General features: G+C 37.8%; 1 protein-coding gene across 2 annotated transcripts in view; it reads right to left on the bottom strand.

Moving 5' to 3' along the window:
* Positions 1-164: 164 nt before the first annotated feature.
* Positions 165-19,556, bottom strand: part of Hwt (SH2 domain-containing adapter heavyweight) — a 377,169-nt gene continuing 357,777 nt past the window's right edge. For both annotated transcript variants that reach the window (XM_076442816.1, XM_076442824.1), the window contains 3 exons: positions 10,072-10,261; positions 8,823-8,942; positions 165-8,426 (listed from right to left, as the gene is read on the bottom strand). In XM_076442816.1, coding sequence (XP_076298931.1) covers positions 8,237-8,426; positions 8,823-8,942; positions 10,072-10,261 — 500 coding nt within the window. In that variant the 3' untranslated portion in view covers positions 165-8,236. The remainder of the gene's footprint in view (positions 8,427-8,822; positions 8,943-10,071; positions 10,262-19,556) is intronic.

The raw sequence follows: 19,556 nt of genomic DNA, 5'->3' as shown, positions 1-19,556 counted from the left end.
AAATGGGTAAGCCAAGATACATATGTAGAGCGGTCTCCTTCGCCGGACTTAGAATGGGACATTACAGTATTTGCTCGCGTAAAGTTGTACTAAAAAACGGAATACACGAACCGATGAAAAGCAGAGATGTTAAGTGAACTATCGCAATCATCGGACGAAACTCGTTCTTTTATTAAATGTTTTATTATTAAGAGGGAATTTCGGAGTACACAAGACTATCTAGTGAAGTCGATTTGGAACATCGGTGGTCTGTCATGCTAAAACAAAAATACTGGATCGCACCACGTACTGCGACCACACTAGATCGCTCTTCGTTATTGCACATCACACCGTTCGAGATCCGTTCACATAAAGAAGTGTACACATCGCTCTCGAATGTATAATTATATGTATGTATATCGGACTTATTCGTATATCTCGATCACTCCCGCACACACGGTAGCATCTTCTATATAAAGGACTATACGGTAATATTCGGTAATATTACTGTATACTTTTTTTTTGTATGTATATTCATATATATATATATATACATATATGTGTATATATATATATATATGTATATGTTCATGTATACGTATATCGTGTGTGTGTATACGTCGGAACTAAATTCTACGTCATATAAATTTCAAGGTACAGGAAGTATCTACAAGTTTTAGGTATCTACCACATAATTTAACGGCTGTCTCGTTTTTCGATTTCTCGTTTTGGTTTTCTTCCCATTTTACTGGTAATTGCCGTTGATCTACATATACGTTCGCTAATACCTAGGAAATTACCATGAATTTACCATACTAGAATCCTACGGGTGAAATCAACGGTGTACATGGGGAACTATCACGCAAGATCATTGGCTTAACGACGAAATGCAATAAATAGAATGTCAAATAAATATATTTATATATTTATATATATATATATATGTATATATATATAGATTATACTTTTTTTCTTCCTTAGGAGGGGGACAATATAATGTCTTAAACATTAACATGGATATGCATTATTGATTACAGTTAATAATACTGGCAGCTTAAAGTACAACGTGTATGTTCCTATAAGTATGGCTTTGTGTGTGTGTGTGTGTGTATGTGTGTACGTGTGTATGTAGCTGTATTCCTGTGAAATAAGGAGAGAAGTAATGGTAGTGAGTGCCAAATAGGATGAAAACGATTCGTAATTGGCGTAACGGAATAAATGTTATGTAAAATTCGTTCAGGAGTGCAACAATAAGATAATGGAATCATGTAACATCTGTGTTTATAAACTGAAATTGGCGGGTCGTTCTATCCGAATTTTAATGAGAGCCAACTGGTGTTTAGATGAAATCGTTTGCCTTTTACAGCGAAGACAGTAATCTTCTCCTTGGATTAGTGTTCATTGTGTCGTTACGCTAGTTCGGATTTCGTTGCGGTACGTACGAAATCAAAAAGTACTGAGCAAAAGCAAATAACATTCTAAAATACATATACAGCCTTCGGAAAATTAGTATTTAATAAGATTTCATAAAGTCAAATAAAGTTGAGGCTTATCAACTTGACATAGAATATAAAAATGTTAGTCTTCGTATGAAACTAATGTGTATATTCACTCTTGTCTACCGTAAAAATGTAAGCTTTTCGCGAAGAACATTTATGAACGCGACGATAACAACAAATTTTCATGAAACAACGTCGTGCGTATGTAATGCTTAAACACAAACTAAGAAATACACATGCACAATAACAAATTTTTATCCTTTCATTTCACGCTTGCAACGTACGAGTTACTTTGGGAACACTATGAGATTGGTAAACGATTGAAACAAATATCTAAATAGTTAACTAATATAAACGTGCCGTTTCTCCGGGAAAAACCGCATCCTATTTGTGTTCAAGAGTTTCGTACTTTTTGTGAACGTGGGAAAATGAAATTAGAATGTTCGTTCGCTTTGGCTACAATCAAAGCTACACAGATTTGCTTTTTCTCAGTAGATATCCGATAATTGTTGGCAGAAAACAGTCCGAGGTTCTACATAGATCAACGCGGCACTCGCTACTGGTCTGTCTAACGTGTTTCTACGGAAAGTAATAGTAAAACGTTTGGTTTAAGCGTCACCAGCGTGATCGCCGTACAGAAGTTCGGCTATGACCGGATCGCGAATCGAAATCCTTACCACGAAATTAATTATTGTAACACCACGGACGTCTCTCGTGTCGCGAATGACCGCGCCTCGTTGCTGGCTACCCAAACTCTATTTTCGTTACAGCGACTTAAAACTGTTTACGTTGGTACTATTACTATTATCGGTAATTATATCATATTTATTATTAATGTTATTACTACCGCTATATTAATATTATTATTTAGTATCATTAGCGTTATTATCGTTACTGTTATCGTTACCATAATCGTACGAGAATATTGCACACAGCGACCAACAGACACGGATAAAGGGAACTAAGTAACAGATCACAGGTAAAACTAGGCTATCTCTGTAACAAATTCATATCACATGAAAAAATATGTATCGGTTGCCTCTTCTCACACGAAAAATCTCCCCAAAAATAAGAGACTGTCGGACGGATGACTCGGTTTGCGAGCCATCGATGATTCGGAACGGCTGACACCCTCGACCTCGCTCGCATTTAAGCGGCCCCTAGATGTTCGATAATATTGTCAATACGCCCATCAATAATATTGACGAGGCGCAATGAAAGGGCATATTGACCGTTTAGAAGGGGTTCGAACGCATTGGTCAATATACAGGGTGGCTGAAAAGTTCCCGGAAATTTTTTAAAGCATTTCAACAGCATAAAAATACCGCACAAACGAATGAATCCACACACTTGACCGAATAATAAGTTTTATTACTTATTTTACTTATTTTATTACTTATCTTTTTAAAATTAAAGCTGAAACTTAGCAGAATATGGGAAAAATAGGGAGATTATGGTACGAACGTTTTTTAACCTTGAGAAAATTCGTTAAACATGTAGAATTTCAAGGAATCGATTTTGCAATATCCTGAGGTCGTAGACAAATTTTGAGACCAGATTTGAAATCAGCGTGAAGAAATCTACGGAAAATGAAGTGCAGCATGTTCAAAAAAAAATTTTTCCGCGCGTGGTATTGAAAAACCACAATTTTCTTGAAATTGTGCGAGTATAACGAATTTTCTCAACGTTACAAAACGTTCTTACCATGATCTCCCTATTTTTCTCATATTCTGCAAAGTTTCAGCTTCAATTTTTAAAAAATTTCATCGCTCTACCTCATTTCTATCGAAAGTTCTTTGATTTTGTCTCCGATTTGGACGAAAGGTCCCACTGTGCGGCGTTGACGCGTGCCTGGGACGAGATTACGGTAGAAGAGTGCGCGACCACCGTCGGGAATTTTAGAAAGCGGGTCCGCAAATGTATCGAATGAAAAGGAGGCAATTTCGAACAGTTGTTGTAAATGTTTTTGGTTCATTTCATTGTTAATGAATTAATAAAATTTATTATTCGGTCAAGTGTGTGGATTCATTCGTTTGTGCGGTACATATTTATATGCTGCTGAAATGCTTTAAAAAATTCCGGGAACTTTTCAGCCACCCTGTATTGAAGCATATTGATAGAAATTTTGATTCAAGCGCATTGACGGGAACCATATTGATGCGCGCATTGACGATTAGGAGGTTCATTGTCAATATTTCGTGAATGTCGCTAGACAATGATGCGATATGGTGCAAGATTTCTCGCGCATGCGCGGGCGAAACAGTTAACGTATCTATATTACGATGATGAGGTAGCAGAGCCCTGAGGGCAATTATATTGGCAGGAATGTACCGAAACAATCTGTTCCGGACAAAAAGACTCCAAGACATGTCCCACGAGATACAAAATATACATAAATACGCATGTTATACATTCATTTTTCCGAATCGAATCATACCAATTTTTTAAAATTCTGCGGGGTGCTCAAGGTACCCCATTTTATCGAGAATCTTACTTTACTGAGGCTGAAATCACTGCGTATACGCGAGAAATCTTGCACAATATCGCATCATCGCGTACAGGCAAAATGGCTAACGCACAGATTACGATTCCGATGCGGAACGAGAATTTACTCGTGAAATCGAAAGATTACTTTAACCATTAAGCAACAAACAATTTTTCCCAGCAGAAAATAGTTCACCGCAATAGAAACTTTTGCGAAGTTTTATGATCGCGACATTATAACAACCAAGGAAGAACATTTTTCCAAAGCCATTCTTAACTTAAATTAAGGCGGATTAAAGTTATCTTTGTATTGAGAGGTTAAGTTTTTGTTTTTTTTTATAAGCAATAGCCGTGGTGTTATATCTACTCTAAGCAAAATATCACAATCCATTAAATCTTTTGCAAAACACTTAAGTTCAAAAAAGGCAGCTAAGAGTTCTAAACTGTTAATATGTAATTGTTGATACGTCTCATTCCAAAAACCATGAATTCTTTCTCCTTTACTGTACACCCCCCCATCCTGTTCGGGACGCATCCGAAAAAATTTCTAACTGGAAAGACGGTTTCCTGATATAGGATTGAATGTTGTCATAACCTTTGTTTTCCACCTCGTCACAAATACGTCACTAGATTGACGAGATTATTGAAGCGTATTGACGGGAGCTTCAATATTATTGTCAACCTACATTTTGACAATATTATTGAACGTCTAGGGGCCGCTTAACGCTCTTTTCCGACGCTTCGTCCCTCTCACCTCTCGCTTCCGGTCAGCCTGGACGAATAAATCATTCATTTCCGCGTCCACAAACTGTTTCTCCCTCTCTACATTCTCTTGCTCTCTCTCTCTCTCTCTCTCTCTCTCTCTCTCTCTCTCTCTCTCTCTCTCTCTCTCTCTCTCTCTCGCGATGTCCAACTGAAAGCAAAACACGTCGATCGACTCGCTCTGGTCCTGTGCCCTAACCGCCTACCAACGACGACGAACAACTAAAACCCTGACTAAATGATTACGATTAGCAGTAATGTGTTTTGGCATTGTAACCGCGACCAACCCGTCGCAAGCCGCGTTCATCGTTCGATCCATTCAAATTCATTCAAATATATTCGATTCATTCGATCGATCCGCTCGGGTCGTTTTCTTTTCTCGCTCGAACGCGAAACACGACCGAGCTAACACTCTCTTCTTTGGCTTCCAGCTCCGTCGTAGAGGCCGCGCGCGCGGTCCACCTACGTGTGTATTTATATCTATGTACGAATTATCTCGCACCCCGTTTACATTATCCGCTTGTAATACAACGATTCTGATCCCTTCGATAGTTTCTTACGTGAAACCCGTGGCTGTCCAGTCCACGGGCACAAGGAACAACCGTTTTGTAAAGCTCTTTCGACAACCCCGTATCCATCCTGCTCCGAACAGGACGTTCATCGTCGAACTCCTAAGCTCTTCGACGTTTCAACGAAGCGGACTTCCAAGGGAACCGACTCCACCATAAATACCTGATCGTTTTCAAGTTGACGGACATAATTGGACTAGCTGTTTGTTGTTTTGTATGCGTTGTTTCAAGATATGGATGTTGTTAGATGGTGCCGTGCTTAAGACACTTCATTTTGAATTTAATCGGCAGAATATATCCGAAATTGAACATGTTTCGACATCCAGTGTTAGGAATTTTGTTCAATTTGAGGTAAGATGATGATTGAAAATTTTTTAATAAAATGCAGATCACATTATTGCCACCTTTTAACTTGGGAGCTGCTTATCAGACTGAAGTGATTATTTTGTTTATTTTTGAATGGAACCCTGAACGACAACAGAAATGTCAATTGTTAACCAACAAGTCATCCCCAGTAACGGCATTTATGAATATCTAAGCTTCCTTTCGGCACAGTACAACTACTGAAAATCCTATTAATAAGATTTCGGTAGGTAAACTGCTAACTAGTAAGGTTTCAGCTGTGATAGAATATTTGTCACGACCAATGTAGGTATTCATACACTAATTTAGTAAACGATCTGGCTTTCCTAATCGAGGCGGTTCCCTTGTCAGCATTTCCTTCCTTTCGTTTCTTTCAGACTTCTTCAGATTCCTCGATCCATCTGTTGCCTCGATTTCTCAGAATTCTTCGTCAAAGCCACCCCCAACTACCAATCAAGTGCAAAGGGAAACTCTGGATCCGCTAAATATAATGTCGTGAAAATAAAACTCGCGCTGGATAGGTTCGCGATGATAATTCTTTTCATTTTCTGAGGAAGACGAGATTCAAATCCAACCTCGAAACATTTCTCATCCTCGACTCTGTCGTTCTGTAAACTCGTGATCTCGACAGTTTCCGATAAAATCGATCGTTCTCCATCCCCGGGTTATAAAGCACTGCTCGGTGAACGAACACCGATGTAATCATAAATGATTCAAGTGAACCGAATTACGAATCTCGAGGTCGCTCGTTCTAAACCTACAGAAACTTCTCGCTGATTTGTACTGTATTTATTCCCGTGTATACAGGATGGCCTAACCCTGCAACCTAAATTATCTCCGTTTTTAATAACGTTCGCGAGAAAAAGATATTTGTTTTTAAGTGGTCAATATTGTACCGAAAGGATTTTAAGATCCTTCGAGATTCTTTCTAAAATTTCTGGCTGGTAAAAATAACAATTCACATAAAAATCTTCCGGTCTAAATACATCGATTAGTTCCTTTTGCTGTACGCTCTGCTACGCCTCAAAGATTCTACTCAAATTTGGAATGCTCACTATACAAGTACAGTAATTCTTCAATAGAAGTCCAGTGCCTACTCACTCCACTGCCGGCCAACGCTGCGTCGCGCGGTACAGCAGCGATGATTGATCTGGGCTCGGGTATATCGGTGTGAACACCACAACATTGACTCGAGTGAATCGAATTCTCAAACTTCTTAACTTTCATTATCGGTTTATGGGACTTTTACTAGCTTATTCCTGGCGTTTCTCTGATTAAAATGATACCAAACACGATATAATTTGGCCATATTTACTCTACATGTGAAGCATAATTTATAATTTATCATACATTTAACATTTTAGGCACGTCAAAGGAAAGAAAACTCCCGTAACAAATTTTTAAACGACTCATTTATACATCAGAAAAATAATCACAAGGGAGTTATTAATAAAAGTGTTAGCATCGCATTGGTATTTTAAACAATAGAGTAAACAATACAGTTTTTCTTTTTTTTTCACTCCCTGTCTTCTTCCATTTCCTACAGTTACTCCATACCGTCAATGAAACCACTAATATGGCTAAATTATATCGTGTTTGGCATCATTTTAATCAGAAAAATGTCAGAAATAAGGTAGTGCAAGTCCCATAAAACAATAATGAAAACTAAACAATTCTGTCATTGTCATTTCATTGTGAGAACACGCGGGCCTTTGAACTGTGCCGCCGGCGGCTACTGTTCTCGTTTCTTTCTCTCCAATACACTCTTCTTCGTTGCGTTCGAAACTTTCATCGTCGATTAAACCACTAAATACAGTTGAAATATATCGTGTTTGGTATCATTTTGCATTAGACAAATGCCATGAATATTTTGGTGAAAGTTCCATAAAGATATAATGGAAAATACAGAAGCTAAGATTTTGGTGTTTCATTGTGATGACGCACGGGCCTTTAAACTGTGCCGGCGACGGCGACACGCTTCGGCCACGCGATCCTATTTAATTCTGTCCTTCTCTATGTTCGGCTCGTCGATTGAAGTCGGTCGGCGCGGTAGACGCAGTCATAAAAAAATAGCCACCCTACACTATTGAAGTCCGTTCAAAACACGGGTGTTGGGACTTTGATCGAAGAATTACTGTACAGATACTGCTTTTTAAATCCCGCTATATGATTGTATTTTTTCTTTCACACTTTCTCGTATTAATAACAAATAATGGAGATATTTTAAGTCTGAATGTTAGGTGGCCCACCCTGTGCAGTTCCAATCGCCGACTTCGTTTCTCCACGTTTCGTCGCTTATCTCGGAAGCTCTGAATGTTTGTGGTAGCGGTCTCGTAAAACGCGAGACGGGAACAAAAAGAATGGAGATTTCATGGAAGTACGATGTGTGTTAATTGCTCGGTACCCTATGTTCTCTGCGGAGTTACATAATACTCTTCTGTACATAGACGAGCGAACACGCCGCGCCGCGCCTCCAAACCGCGAGTTCTTCCTGGCACCGTTCTGGTAGCCCTTCGTTCTTGGATAAACATGAGATATCAAAAGTTTAGGAGCGCCTTAAACGGCGCTACGATAGATGCGCTACAAAAGCTGTGCTATGACCGGATGCAAAAGACACATGTGCTCGGCGCCGCGTATCGGAAGACGGTTCACGCTGAAATGCCGGACCATTTCCGGTATACTCTCGAACGGTTTGCTGAACTGGCCCAAAATGTAAGCGTTCAGCTCGTCGTTCTTCTGGATTCGCATGTGCATGAAACCGCGCGCGCTCCTGCAATAGAAAAGGACACATTAGTCGTTGTAAACTCGAAGGTAATATCGAAAACGTCCCACTGATCGTGGTACATGGTTAATTTCCGATCACCACCTTTGAACAAAGTGACGGATGGTGAACCTTACTTTTCAGCTATGACATTTTGAGCACGCCGTCCACTGAAATTGTTCCATATCATGGAAAACTGACATATCTAAAATTTTAGATCGATCGATTTAACGAAGATTTTTTGCAATTATCTCGGAAACTGTATTGAATGACTTCATCTTTTGCAAGAATTATTTTCTTACCCAATGACACAATTTTAGGGGTGGCGTGAAAAAATATCTTCTCAAAACCAAATTCAGCAGGTATAGCTAAGGTCCACCCTTGTTCGACAGTATCACAACTTACTTTAAGGATAAAGAATAATCCTGTTTGGTTGATTCGCTGTTCCTCACCAAATAACTTCCTTCCCTCAGAAGTCGTAGGACAGCTTCCGCCTCGATTCTCGTGATGGATCCGTGGTACCATCTGCAAGGAAACGGACAAACTTTTATCTGCTTGGAACGATAGCAGACGCGTGGAAAGTTTCGCTGTATACATTAGACACACTCTCCCGGGGTTTAAAGGACAGTGTATTCGAAATGAAAGAGCAATATAAAAACATAAAGCGGAAAATATGTGAATGCTTATTACGAGGAAAATGCAATGGAAACTGGTCCCAAGCAATCGAGCAATCTAAAATTGAACGTGTTGCATTTCCATTAATTTTAGAAAATTTTCCACAGAAATGGAAACTGAACTCATTGAATAATTCAATAAAATGTTAGCAATTCTCATGAGATGAAAACACGCATTATTGATTTCTGGTACCAAAGTTGATGGAATATAATAATGGCAATAATATCGTAGAACATTGACATTATTTATGACAATTTCATGTTAATTGATAGTCGGGACTCTACGAGATCGATGGTAGACAGTTAATTCCGTGCTATGATCAATATTTACTGCAAACACAGACAGTGAGTCACACTTTGTGTGTACCCAGCTGTATTTAAAAGGTCACGTCTTTTATAAATGATCCGGTTTAATTTAACGTTGAATCAAGAATTTCCTTTGTTATATAAAAAGACATTAAAAATCAGATAAATTCTATTTTAAAGATAGCGACTTTCCTCTACTACTTAAATATATTGAAAAATAAAACACACATTGTTGACTGGTTTGCATGTGAAACTCATAAACCCATGTCTCATCACCAGTTACAATGCGTTTTATGAATGTGGGGTCGGAATTGACTCGTTCTAACATGTCTTCAGCGACCTTAACGCGATTGAGTTTTTGCAGAAAATTCGGAAAAATCGCAAAACACACTTGAGATTAACTGACAAAATGGCGCACTGTAAACAAACTAAATGACAAGTGACGCTCAAACTCCGCGAGAGTATAGAGGACAGTTGTGTCAACTTAGCGACGAAAAGAATTTCAAAACAATCCCTTTAAGCGGGCTTTTTAAAATGATCGATTCTCGGTACTTTCTTGATAGAATGTATGTAGCAGGTTACTTTGTAAGGAAGCAGAGCTAAGTTGCGGAGCAGATAATCCGGGGAAGTGCAGAGACGGTCTTCGGGCGGGGTAATAAATTCGAAGGACGTACCCTTGTCTCTCGAGAGGGAGGTCGACATCGACGAGGTCGGCGGATCCACGGGCGGTGCTAATCTCCAATGGCAATCCGAGGCTCAGGGCTCCAGGTTTTTTGAGCGTGATCTGGCCCGCGCCCCCGGCGCTGCTCGTCCCGTTCCCGGCGTCCAGATTCAGTGTCATCTTCGGACGCGCCAGCCCGCCGCCTGAAATGAGTCATGCGACAGTTAGACGCCGCGAAATTCCCAAAGGGGCCAGGCAACCATCGATTATACGTATACACGTAACAGACGCGTACCGTAGGAGACGGTTCTCGTCCCGTCTCGGTCCGGGATTTTATGGGCCACCCTCGTAATTGGAACAAATCGGGACCTGGTTCTCGCTAAGATTCACGGCGACAGGAACCGAGCTCCCGTCAATACGTAATGACAGATTTTTAGAGGGGGGCCACGGGAAGGAGAACCATCGCGATGACAGCCAGGAAGTTTAATGGACGGTTGCCGAGGGCCGTTCTCCTGCTTCCTTGGCTCTACGTGCAATAGAATTGGGACTCGCGAATGGAGCTTCGCGCATTTACGGGTCATAAAAGTTTCTAAAAATTTTAAGACGTTTGAAAGAGAATGGTTTTCGATCACCTTTTACTCGTTGATTTATCACTGTCAGGATTTTATTTGATTTCTGTGGTCGGCGATGTTCGACCGTGGTCATGAAAAATTATTGGGTTGGCAAGAAAGAAATTTCGGTGTTTTACGGTAAAATAAAACCGAATTTTTTTATTCAAGCAATGAACTTTAATCAATAAACCTTCTGGTCCTCATCGGCAAAAAACTGATCCAAGTGCGATTTCTGGTTATCATTATCATTGTGAATGTATTACCATTGTGTTTCGCCGCACACATCTTTGATAACACGTAAAAAATTATTAGAGCTTGGTTGGGAAGTGATGTCATATCCACCATATAGCCCGGACATTGCACCATCAGATTACCATTTATTCCGAAGTTTACAAAGCTCTTTGAATGGTAAAACATTCGCTAATGATGATGACCTCAAATCGCACTTGCATCAGTTTCTTGCCGATAAGGACCAGAAGTTTTATAAGCGCGGAATTATCAAGCTACCAGAAAGATGGCAGAAGATTATCGAACAAAATGGAAAATGTTTTATTGATTAAAGTTCATGGCTTGAACAAAAATATTTACATTCTTGCCAACCCAATAGCATGAATATCCGCAGTATACATTGAGGAAGTAATGAAGAACACTTTCTAGCTTTCATGTTGGAGGACAGGAAAATTATTAAAGACATTTACGGCTGCCGACCTACATATAACTATTACATCCTATTATACATTTCAAATTGCAAGATGAAACAGCATTCAGAATGAAACAGTACTATAGGATGTAAACGACATTTCTTCAGGAGCAGCTAAAACTGTGTCGAAAGGTCATAAAGAGCGATCGAGGATTAAATGAACCGCTTCGGTTTCATCGAATTTTTGTGGTCGTTGAGTCAGCGATCAGCATGTTAAAGTCGTTTGAATTAATGTGCTAACCGATTAAGCCGTTAAACTGATAAAGCGGTAAATAGAATTGAATCGAAGAGGAGATGTTTTCCGTGTAACAGCCCTCAATCGGATGACGATTGACTTTGCGACGGAGGGGGTAATTGTGTCAGCGATAATCGAGCTCTCGAGGCAAGAACTCGATAAATACCTGTCGAGAAATATTTCCTTCGGGGCGAAACAATTGGCCGTGACTTTGGCCGCGACTTTGTCGAGATATGATAATGGGAAACGTCTCGTGCACAACAATGGACAAGGCTGAGTGCTTTCACTTAGCAAAAGCAATACAATCGACATTCCTCCCTTGAATTTTTTTCCCTTTAGCCCCCCCCGCCTTGAAGCCAGGAAGACGTTTCGAGCGATTCTTGAAAGTTTTCGGGTTGCGCTACTTAAGATTTCAGCGGAAATTGCCGGTATTGTTTCGTCGTAAACAATATGACTCTAGAAACGAGGGACGACAAGCCAATCTAGCTTTCTGCGGATGCAGGAGCAGCCTCGACTTAGTCCGGAACTCGCGGGATTAAATTCCACGTTTAAATGAAATTATCCTTCATAAATTCGATATCCCGGGACTTTGTTTGTTAAAATTAACGTTCGAATCAGCGAAGCGGAACAACCATTGGGCGAAGAAGCGGAATGCACTTACGAGAACCTGGAACGCAGTGTAATGCGTTTAACAACGATCAACGAAGCTTCCAGTCGACTTCAACTAGGATAAATGTAAATGAACCTATTACTGCGGGTGTACGTTTAACTTCGGCATTTTTTTCCCAATGAGACTAAAATACGTAAAAATAAATGTTTTGCACTGAATAAATTTTGTGCAATTCAATGAGATTGTATTCTCGTTGGCAAGGCAAACATATTTTTATAATCTCGGGATTTGACAAAACGTTCTTCATAAATGGTAAAAATAAGACCATTTATCTTCTACATATATCATCAAAAGACTGTTGTCCACATGTGATTGTAAATTCTTCATATTACTTTAAATTGCATAGGGGAAAGTTTTATTATTATTTAGATACTAAGTAAAAATATTTAAAAAAATCTTCTCTTGCCTTTCTAATAAAAAAATTGAGCCGTAGTATTAGTCCCTAATATTGCTACTACGATGGGAAACGAGGTTTATTTCAGCCTAACGGTATATATAGGTTAGGTAACTATTATAGATAAAATAAGAAGATATGGCAAAAATTAAATCGAGAAGTAATGAAAAAAGAACAGTAAAAAAATAGAAAATAAGTAAAGTGAAGTGCACGCGAAACTTAAGAACTGAAAACTTAAGAAACAAGGAAAGAATAGAGATTTTAAGAAATAAAAAGGAAGAAGAATTAGGAAAGACAAAGGAGTTAACATTTTAAACGTAATTGTGTGTATGAAACGAATACTTCACAATGCTCTTCATTTAAAACAGCTTCAAACTACAGATAATAAATATAACTCAAATATTCATTAAAAAGAATGTATTTACTTATTTATGTGATATTATTAGGTTGGCAACTAAGTTGTCGACCTCCCCTTTTTCTCAAACAAAGTCATTTATATATATTTTTAAGCACAAGTATTTTATATCAAATTAATCGCAAAATTCAGAGCTTTCCAATGATTGTATACAGTTCAAAAGGAATAGCTCAAAATACATAATTCTTCCATAAAATGCTTGCACATATTATTTCATAACAAAATTGAGAATAATATTAAAATAAATTACGATCGCGAAGCATTATATGTATTGCAGTAATCGGTACAGTTACCTTATTTTGTATTCATCGAGGTCAAACATTGAAAACATTGATTGACAGAAAGGTCTAGACGTTCGTGAAAATACAATCGTTTTTAAAATTAAGTGTAGGAAAGACAAACAAATTAAATCTTGATCTTTATTAACACTTTAAATGTCGAAGGTGACTGAAAATGTTTAGAGAGCAATGATTCCAAGAACCCAGTTCACTTTGGAATAATTCTCGAAGCGTGCTCAACTTTAACGAAAGAATGACGGAAACCTGTTTTCACAGTATTTTAAGCGCGAAGTGGGTATTTCAATGTGCATGCATAATGCACAGTGACCCTAATGTGCCGAGTAAAACGCTGTAGAATTTAACGGAGCAAACTATTGGAGTCATTAAAACGCTTCGACAAAGGTCGAATCCTCCGCGAATTAACAGAGGCGTATACTTTTTGTTTATTTAATGCGCGACCACCGAGTTACCTCGAAGATGATATTTACAGAAAAAAGATAGAAGGTGTACAGTGAGTGTACAAAGTATTCGTACACCTTTTAAGAACTAATAACTTTTTTATAATTGTACCAAACGACCTGATTTTTTATAATCAATTAGAAGCATTGGTTTACGAAATGATATGCAAAAAAGATGTTCCAGAAATTTTTAATTTACAAGGTTACATGCAAAAATAAAAAAGGGATTTTTTAAAACTTTTTTTATTGGGGCCCTTAAAGAAAATTTAAAATGTATGTTTTGTAGATCTACATATAATAGTTACAAACATGCTGAAAATTTCATCGAAATCGATTAACATACACGCGAGCTACAAACGGTTAAAAAATTGTGAAAATCGTAGTTTTACACGACTTTTGATCAATTCCTGCTTCAAATCCACAGAATCGTACATCTTTCGATGCTTGTCATTTTTTCCTACGTCAACCGATTTCGTTGAAATGTTCAGCATATGTATAACTATTATAGATCTACAAAACGTATATTTTAAATTTCCATTAGGGACCCAAATAAAAGAGTTTCAAAAAATGCCTTTTTTATTTTTGCATGTAACCTTGTAAATTATAATTTTTGGAAAATCTTTTTTGCATATCACTTCGTAAACCAATGCTTCTAATTGATTATAAAAAAATGAGGTCGTTTGATACAATTGTAAAGAAGTTATTAGTTTTTAAAAGGTGTACGAACACTTTGTACACCCACTGTATATACTAAATTTATCGGAAGCTTCCGAATAGGCAATGCTCTTTGATTTGCCCTTTTAACCTTCTGAGACGGCCGGAATTTGTCCACTGAAAACTTGAATTTTGTTACGGAAAATTTATATACAGGATAATTCTACGTAAAAATTCAGGAAAAATGGTAGTACATCTTTTTATTCGAAGCTTTTTTTCCAGAGAGTATCGTGTTTGAAAAAGCAGCGAATTCGCGTGCCATTAGATCAGTCTGACGCGTGACACGATCATGGTCAACCAATTCTACTTCCCGTGTATACTAAAGCACACGAACCCGACTGATCGTTAAACTCGATTCTCCCGAAAACGAGGGGTCAAATTAAAAAATGTTATTTTATTTTTATATGTAGAATCACCCCTTGTCCGGTTGTAGTACGATGTCCGCCCCGTCCTGTATATACCAACAGCATTTTACGCAGAATTGTGAAGTTCGACTCTGGCCACTATGGTGGCCAGTCCAGTCCTCTAAATAAAGGTTTAGGTTTGGGAACTAGTTGAGCAACGAAGATAATAATCGCGTGAAATTGTTTTTTTGGAGAGTCGAGTTTATTTTTACAGCCACAGTTTTCGAGAGAATCGTGTTTGAAAATGTAGCGAATACGCGCGCTATTAGATCAGTCTGAACGCGTGACAATCATGGCCAACCAATTCTACTTCCCGCGTATACTAAAGCACGCGAACCCGACTGATCGTTAAACTCGGTTCTCCCGAAAACGAGGCGTCAAATTAAAAAATGTTATTTTATTTTTTCGATTTATTTTTACACGTAGAATCACCCGGCTGTACTCCGATTTCCACACCGCTCTGTATATACAACAAGGTGGTCCTTAGCTATTGGAGCCGCACCCCTTAAAATTATAGGAACTTAGTGGAAAAATGATATTTGCATAATTTTAGAGTAATTGGACAAAAGTAACCCGAGCCGTACTTAAGTTAAAGTTTAAAATTTTTAACGATTTCACGTTAACTTCGGACGTGTTCGTGTCCCCTTATTTACACCTAAAAGATGTAGCAGCCATTTATGGTACCTTACATCAGAATGTGCAGCATTATCGTTTTTTGACAATGCAATATCTTTTATTACGAAAAGACGTATGGTACAAAGTTTAGACAATGCACAGATGGATAATGATACTAAAAAAAATTGCTGTCACACCAAGAAATACTAACTATTACATATCCATGGAAATAGAAGACTTTATTTCTTGTAATTAGAAGGATCGTATATTTAAAATGATTAAAAATAATACAAAAATCTGGAAGTAGTGAATGACACTGCAGAGCGAGGTGTAAACTTAATTACAAGACGAAAATGAAAACAATAAACAATATACAATATATCCTACAGGTACAAGAAGAATATCGAGAACGTTATCCAACTGCAACTAAATCTGCGTTAAGAGAATAATATTATATTTAGTTTTATGTTTAGTTTATTTCTTTTAGCTCTTTACTTTTTTTATGTGGATATTAGGGTGGACCTTAGTTATACTTGGTGAAAATTATTTTGTCGAATTTTTTTCGGGACACCTCCTAGAATTGTGACATTTGACGCAAAAATAATGTGTGGAAAATTTGAAATCGATCGGATAACGAGAAGTGCTGCCGCATCGACTTTGAAAATTTTTTAATTCTGTAACTCGACTTTCTCCACTGTAGTATATCATTAGTATATATTTTTATATATCGTTGAATTTGTCTTTTTACGCACTATAATAATGTAGAAACAAAATGTAGCATTAATTTAAAAAAAATTCGAGACCTTGAAATCTCAAAAATTGACTTTTCAAAAGAAATTTTTTTTTTGCATTATATTTAATTTAATAAACAATACAACTTACGTCTAAGAAATTTTTTAATATTTTTATAAATATACATTATACATATAATACAGTACATTGTACATAAAATAATTTATTTATCTCGTAATGACTTTTTTGATACATCTGGATATTGTTTCCTATTTTCGGAAATAATTTGTAAAATATATTGTTTCTCCTCTTCATTTTTTGATAATAACTGATTTAGTCTTAAATAAGCTTAATACCGCGCTCAGCAGTGTCATTAACAACTTTTAAGTTTTGTACAATGTTTTGTACAAATTTGAAATCCTCGTCATCTTCCCATGAATCGGGATCTTTTTTAAAAAATTCTATAGGAATTGAAAATCTTTGCTGAGCGCGGTATTAAGCTTATTTAAGACTAAATCAGTTATTATCAAAAAATGAAGAGGAGAAACAATATATTTTACAAATTATTTCCGAAAATAGGAAACAATATCCAGATGTATCAAAAAAGTAATTACGAGATAAATAAATTATTTTATGTATAATGTACTGTATTATATGTATAATATATATTTATAAAAATATAAAAAAATTTCTTAGACGAAAGTTGTATTGTTTATTAAATTAAATATAATGTAAGAAAAAAATTTCTTTTGAAAAGTCAATTTTTGAGATTTCAAGGTCTCGAATTTTTTTTAAATTAATGCTACATTTTGTTTCTACATTATTATAGTGCATAAAAAGATAAATTCAACGATATATAAAAATATATACTAATGATATACTACAGTGGAGAAAGTCGAGTTACAAAATTAAAAAATTTTCAAAGTCGATGCGGCAGCACTTCCCGTTATCCGATCGATTTCAAATTTTGCACACATTATTTTTGCGTCAAGTGTCACAATTCTAGGGGGTGTCCCGAAAAAAATTCGAAAGTCGAAAAATAAGGTCCACCCTAGGTGGATATGCTATTGTAAATATTCTATTCTTTGTTAAAAAATAATAGTTTTTATGTTACGACTCGAGTCGGGAATTCCGGATGAAGAGGGGATGGAAACCCGAAAGTGTCAGAAAAAACGCTTCGTTCTCGGTCGTAACGGAATTATTATTTATACGATTTTCGATCCACGTGGCAGGTACGTCCAGGTCTGATCAGGACCGATACCGGAGCCTGCCGAGAGGGGCCGCGAAAAGGTGGCCGGTACGAACGAGGCGTTGTGAACGCCGCGTCAAGGTACCGCGTGGAACCGCGATTCACACTGCGCGACGATTGTGAGAGGTCTCAGCAAACCGGCACGTCACGGTGTGTGATACGACTTTTAGACACGAATTTGGCTTGACACACGGAAGAAGGTTTGAACTCGAGGAATCTGTGTTGCCCCGTACCGAGCGACCTGATGGGCTCAGCCGTACGTGACGGAACACCGATTCAACACCGTACATTTAATCGGTGGATCGATTGGAAAATAAGAACACTGATGTCGTTACACATACGCGCGACCCCGTTCACTCCGGCACTGAAACTACGCTTCACTTCGCGTCACTGATTGATTCCTGGCGACGCAATGTTGGGCGAACACTCTTTCCTACCGGGGATCGTCGATGCAGATCTTGCCCACCGGAGGAAGACTCGGGGCGACATCAATCGGAATGAGCTTCCACGGGAGGAAGTTCACGACCAGGCGGGTAGTTCGCGGGTCCTTAGGGACTTCTGGGTGCTTGTCGGAGGTCGTGCCGATCCTTTCCTGCTCGTCGGTGGTCGTGCCGATCCCTTCCTGCTCGAGTAGTTTGAACAACTTCCTGAGTTGATATTTTCGGCCGGCGCGTCGTGGCATGTGGTATCACTAGGAAAATATCAAGCTGCGCGAACAAAAGGAATTTCAATCTAAGAAACTGTCTTCCCTCGTACCAAGCGACCTTGTGAGCTCAGACTCATACACTCGCGAACACGACGGCACTGACGCTGTTGTGATTAGAAACGATTATAGACGCTGAACCATACGAGGATGAACAAAATATAAAACGTGATTATATAAAAATATAAAAATACAAAATAATATAACGAATAATGCGAGAGAAAATCAAAATGAACGAAATAATATTACGATGACGCGCGAGGTATCAAAAGAAACAAAATAATATAACGAATAATGCGAGAGAAAATCAAAATGAACGAAATAATATTACGATGACGCGCGAGGTATCAAAAGAAACAAAATAATATAACGAATAATGCGAGAGAAAATCAAAGTGAACAAAATAATATTACGATAATGCACAAGAAAATCAAAGTGAACGCAAAATAATATAACGACAATGCGCAAGAAAATCAAAATGTACAAAATAATGTATCGATAACGCGCGAGGAATCAAAAGGGGCAAAATAATATATTGAATAATGCACAAGAAAATCAAAATGAACAAAACAGTATAACGGTAATGCGATAAGGAATAAAACGAAACGAAAAGGCAAGGACAAGCGCGAAATTGAAATAAGAATAAGGCACTGTGAAATAGAAAATGATAAGAAGCTAACACGACTTCAGTCTTTCAGAACCGAACTGGAACTGAGAGTACGAGGCCCTGTGATCCTTGCCTTATTTACAGTATGATGTTATTGCCGAATATGTTCTATAGCGCGTTACCATTGGCTAGGTGAAGAAGGACAGTCGACACGTGCGTACACTTGTACTCGCCGGTTGCCGTACCGGCGCACAGTGGGGCCTTTCGTCCAAATCGGAGACAAAATCAAAGAACTTTCGATAGAAATGAGGTAGAGCGATGAAATTTTTTTAAAATTAAAGCTGAAACTTTGCAGAATATGAGAAAAATAGGGAGATTATGGTAAGAACGTTTTTTAACGTTGAGAAAATTCGTTAAAATTGCACAATTTCAAAAAAATTGTGGTTTCTGCGTTACCATGGGCGGAAAAAATTTTTTAAATTTTTGCTATATATCATTTCCCGTAGATGTTTTTACGCTGATTTCAAATCTGGTCTCAAAATTTGTCTACGACCTCAGGATATTGCAAAATCGATTTCTTGAAATTCTACATGTTTAACGAATGTTCTCAAGATTAAAAACCGTTCGTACAGTAACCTCCCTATTTTTCCCATATTCTGCTAAGTTTCAGCTTTAATTTTAAAAAAATTTCATCGCTCTACCTCATTTCTATC

The sequence above is a fragment of the Lasioglossum baleicum genome, chromosome 2 (genome assembly GCF_051020765.1).
Source record: "Lasioglossum baleicum chromosome 2, iyLasBale1, whole genome shotgun sequence".
In the NCBI taxonomy this organism is placed as follows: domain Eukaryota; kingdom Metazoa; phylum Arthropoda; class Insecta; order Hymenoptera; family Halictidae; genus Lasioglossum; species Lasioglossum baleicum.
Note: the sequence above shows the minus strand (reverse complement) of the source record. Positions and strands in the feature narration are given on the sequence as shown.